Source organism: Sphaeroforma arctica, assembly GCF_001186125.1.
Source record: "Sphaeroforma arctica JP610 unplaced genomic scaffold supercont1.1255, whole genome shotgun sequence".
Lineage (NCBI taxonomy): Eukaryota > Ichthyosporea > Ichthyophonida > Sphaeroforma > Sphaeroforma arctica.
In genome coordinates, this window is record NW_014039303.1 from 125 (window position 1) to 607 (window position 483).

A 483-nucleotide genomic window follows, 5' to 3' on the forward strand; every position below is an offset into this window, starting at 1 on the left:
CATAAACAACCTTAACCGCTAAACCCTAGACAAACACTAAAACCATAAAGCAAATGTGCACACATATACATATAAATGCGAAAGGCCTCACTCAGGCATACGTAGAACGAAGCAAGACTTTGTCAAGACCCATAAACTACAGATATGTACAAACACGGATATGCTTTTGTCTCGTTTGTAAGACACTTACACCCACATACACCCACACATGCATACGTCCATGTATACGACAGCCACACATACACATATACATCCACATGTATCTACGTATATGCCCATACATTCAGCTACATAGCAATCGCACTCAACCTACCTGTACGCTATCAGCATACGCCTTAGTACCTGCCCCTCAAGCCGTGCTTCTGGCACAATGCTACCCACCTCAATGGCCTTGGTGTAGTTCTTAGTGTTAATGTAATGATCCAGCATCATGGTGTACGTTGTGCTTGAGTACACAACTCGTCCGCCTGTGACCGTGACCAG

General features: G+C 44.3%; 1 protein-coding gene across 1 annotated transcript in view; it reads right to left on the minus strand.

Annotated features, from left to right (window-relative positions):
- Nucleotides 1-228: 228 nt before the first annotated feature.
- Nucleotides 229-483, minus strand: part of SARC_10454 (hypothetical protein) — a gene marked incomplete at its 5' end in the record, with an annotated part of 7495 nt that continues 7240 nt past the window's right edge. The window contains one exon of the mRNA XM_014295503.1: nt 229-467. Coding sequence (XP_014150978.1) covers nt 310-467 — 158 coding nt within the window. The 3' untranslated portion in view covers nt 229-309. The remainder of the gene's footprint in view (nt 468-483) is intronic.